Source organism: Triticum aestivum, chromosome 1A (genome assembly GCF_018294505.1).
Source record: "Triticum aestivum cultivar Chinese Spring chromosome 1A, IWGSC CS RefSeq v2.1, whole genome shotgun sequence".
Taxonomy (NCBI): domain Eukaryota; kingdom Viridiplantae; phylum Streptophyta; class Magnoliopsida; order Poales; family Poaceae; genus Triticum; species Triticum aestivum.
The window spans coordinates 68,202,895-68,206,865 of NC_057794.1; the positions used below are offsets into that span (position 1 = coordinate 68,202,895).

At 46.6% G+C, this 3,971-nt stretch overlaps 1 protein-coding gene across 1 annotated transcript; it reads right to left on the bottom strand.

The window, feature by feature from the left end:
* Positions 1-1,502: 1,502 nt before the first annotated feature.
* LOC123190542 (auxin-responsive protein IAA4) lies at positions 1,503-2,871 on the bottom strand. The gene is made up of 3 exons (XM_044603208.1): positions 2,242-2,871; positions 2,013-2,130; positions 1,503-1,796 (listed from the first exon to the last, which is right to left on the bottom strand). The coding sequence occupies exons 1-3, from the start codon at positions 2,849-2,851 to the stop codon at positions 1,733-1,735; spliced, it is 792 nt and encodes a 263-aa protein (XP_044459143.1). The 5' UTR covers positions 2,852-2,871; the 3' UTR covers positions 1,503-1,732.
* Positions 2,872-3,971: the final 1,100 nt, after the last annotated feature.

Consider the following 3,971-nt stretch of genomic DNA (forward strand, 5'->3'; position numbering starts at 1 on the left):
TTCCGGCAAAAATATACATAATGTTTTTTTTGTTGTGTAATGATGCACTTCTCTGTATTGCTCGCGCCACGCGTGGTGTTAATATGTTCGATCAATTGCTCTCTCGTTCCTTCTTCCGATCCAAGTGTCGCACTCTAATAACCGTCTCCAACCTACACGACACAGTCTTCTACACCTGCATTTTCTCTCTAGGGACATCTCTTCTATTTAGGCCAAGGCTCCTTTCTCTAGACCTTATTGTGCCCATGATGCATTGCATATCTAGCAGTGGAGCTACATCAGACGCTAACACCAGGCCTAGAGTTGAGGTCATGATAAAAGCAACATTGATCTCGTATTGGAGTCCTATGTAACACCGATGGGTTAGATTTGGCCAGTTACGTCAGCTACAAGGTCGAGGATAGTGAGGACATGCTTGGGTATTGGAGAGAAATCAATGGGTGTTTGAGTTATGCTTTTACACCCGCTGTTTTTATCTACTGCGGTACGAGACGGAAATTGGTGTGTGTGCGCAATGTTTTTGGGTCTTTGTTTGTAACAAATTCTTTTAAATCTTTTCCGCCTGAACTCTTTATGTTCTGAAAACAAAAAATCTTTATTTCACTTACAAAAAATAGAAATATATTCTTTACTTAAACTATCTATGTTGCAACATTTTATCATGATTTTATTATATCAAACAGTGATTCATTGCGTATGCACAAATATGTTGCTTCCGCTTTTTTGGAATGTTGCGGTCTTTTTTTTTGCAAAATTTGTTAAACAAAGAAAATGATGTATTATAATAGGATTTTAATACAATTGCAGCGGATTATAAGAGGGGAGCTCGCCTAGTGGCACACTTGTATGCCAGTTGAGGCATCTTGAAGATTTCAAAAAAAAATACAAAAAAATTGTGGGATACAACGTAAACGACCACTACAAGGGTTATGTGTATCACTTTTCCTAATTTTGTGTGCAAATTGACTCATATTAGGCTGATTGGGGGGGGGGGGGGGGTCAGTTTTTTCCTTCCCTATGGTGCATACTTGATGGGTGTGGCTAGAACTCAGTCGACTGAGACTTAACAAAGTCGACTTAACAAAGTCTCAGTCGAGTGACATCAGTTGTGGTGTTAAGAGTGGCATGTCTAGATGCTACAATTAGTGACGAAAAATGTTGCGAGCAATGACAACAGACGCTACATTTGTTGTGACTAAATGCTGCAACCATCAATGGCGGATGGTGCGACTGGCGGGACGACGTGCTACAATTGACGAGGGCAAATGTTGTGCCCGGTGAGACGATATACTACAACCAGCAAGATAGATGCTGCAACCGGTAGAAGGATATATTGCAAACGGTGGGACAAAATGTTGCGGGGTTTGTTGGACGGTGCTCAGTCCAGCATGAATCTCTACGCAAATGTCTAATGACTATGCAGTCGACTAAGACTTGGTTAAATCCCAGTTGACTGAGTTTTAGCAAGCCCGGTACTTGATCTATATTCATAGTGTCAGCCATAGAGGAGAAAATAAACGATCAAATTTGAAGCGAAATAGTTTTAGAAAAAGGTATTATATATGTGTTGCTCCTTTTTTTTCAGGAATATGTCCCACACTTTTGCAGACTGTACACTATGAAGCAGCCGACTTCACCAAGAAATAACCATCTCATCTTAATCCCCCATAAATGAATTAATGAAATCCAAGCACACCCAGGAATGGAGGCCACATGAGTCGCCCTCGTTGAATCAATCAGAGGTGCTACTGTCCACCCTTGCAATCTTCAATTTCTTCACACCCGCCAGGAATAGCCTGCCCAAAGAATTATTGAAGGAAAATAATTATTTAAGATCTCCACAAAGATCCTCTAGAAATAAGTTCGACAAAGATGTAGAGCGCAATTTAATCTGATTCCCTGAAGCATCATCCACACGTTTTGCATCATTGGTCGATAGTTCAAACTCAATTCTGTGGAATTATTGTAAGATGGAAGAAGTGATATGTCTGAAATTCAGAGTGGAGCCATACTCCCACGGTACGTCCCCGGCCATCAACCAGTCCCCCTCCTGGTCTTGATAAGTGACAACATGGCGAGCCTGCTTCTCCCCAAGAACCACTCGGTGATCACGGCCGACAGTATCCGGATCTAGATTGAAAAACAAACTGAATATCAGAGAAGAAGTAGTACATGATCGATGGACGGACAGTTAAATTTTGTTGTGGTGATTTATATGAATGTTATTAGGCGCGTACGTACGTATGATGGAGGCCTTGAACATGCGGCCTAGGACGGCGAGGAGTCTGTCGTAGCCGTCCAGCAGCAGCAGATCCAGCTTCCGGCCGATGGGGACGCCCTCCATGTACACCTTCACAAACAGCGACCGCTGCCCATGGCCGCCGCCGCCTCCTCCTCTCTGGTGCGCCGGATCAGACGACGGCGCCGTTGGCCTCATCGTCGTCGTCGTCGTCAGGGTGCTCCTAAGAAACGGGTTGATCGATGCATCGGTTGATGTGCAGAGAGGAGCCAGAGACCGACCGATGCAAATGATGAACAAGAAGGTTAAATTTTTAGATAAAATTACGAGTCTGTAGAGAGACCTTGGAGTGGAAGCGGAGACGCCGTCGGCCGTGTGGAAGGAGGAGGAGCATGACCGCAGGCTGAGCCCGAGGTGAAGGTCCGTGCTTAGGCCCCTGCCGATCGCCGGCCGGTAGCAGGACGACGCCGTGGAGACTGTCGCCCGCGGCCCGCCGGCGCCGCAGCTGTCCATGGAAGAAGAGGGGGCCGACGAGGGCGACTCGCTCGCCGCCTTGCACTCCATCAGACAAGAGTAGAGAGAGAGAGAGAGAAAGGAGGAGAGCGGTGGCATAAGGAAGGCTGAGGTTTATATGGCCGTGTGTACGAATGGAGGTGGCTTTAGCAGTGACCGTGCGTGACTTTTTCTTGTTTCTTTTCGTTTCTTTGCGTCCGTGATCTAGGCAGGACTTCACGTGACGGTGGAGAATGTCGGGTCGTTACGGTGTGCACTCGAGTGCACGGCAACGTGACCTGCCACCGCCGAGATCTCCTGTGAACGTACCCTGCTGGCCCCGTTGCCGTTGCCATTCGTCAACTCATCACTCCACCAACCAACACGTTGGTCCTCATGATCCAGATCACCAACTACACTCATGGAGTCATGGGCATGACTCTTGGAATCGATTTTTTCGACCATTGGCGATTGGGGGTGGAGGGTAATGAAATAGGCTCCAGTAACAAATTTGACCTCAAGACTAAACTGTTTTCGAAAAAAGTTCACACCGTTAATTTTTTTGTGCAGAGCCCGACAGCTAAGCGCTGCACTCTACTATGCAACTCCTTACAACTAGACGCTGCACAGTATAGTGCAATTCCTTACAGCTAGACGTTATACATGTATGGCGTCTAAATGTTAGAGTGCATCGCCTTGCTGTCAGACATTGCACACAACTGGATGAAATGTTTTAAAACACAGTTTAGTTTATGAAATAGTTTCGCTTTCGGATCAAATTTGCGCCTTTTGCCCCAGTTAGTGCTGGAATTTAGTCTATTTTGGGCAGCCCAATAACTATGTCAGAAATTCCTAATAAATCCTAAAGGTCCACTTAGCCCATTTGTGCAAGGCAAGGGATACTACTAAAGTTTAGTCTCACATTGTTAGTTTAGTGGGAGTTGGACCTCCTTATAACGGAGGTTCTTTCCCCACTTGTACGAGCATGAGAACAAGAGGGATATCCACGCGCGCTCCTCCTCCGCCGCCCGCCTCGCCACGCCACGCCACGCCACGCCACACCACGCCATGAAAGGTCATGTGGGAGTTGAAACGTTTTCTGTAGTGGACACTGAATTCGAACGGCGCGCCTCTTCGGCCGCTCCCTGTTCGCTTCGTCTCCTTTCGTTGCTTCACCTCCTGCGGCAGCCTCTTCGCGTCCTTCTCCTGTGCCTATATAAGAGAGGTCGCTCCTCTCCAG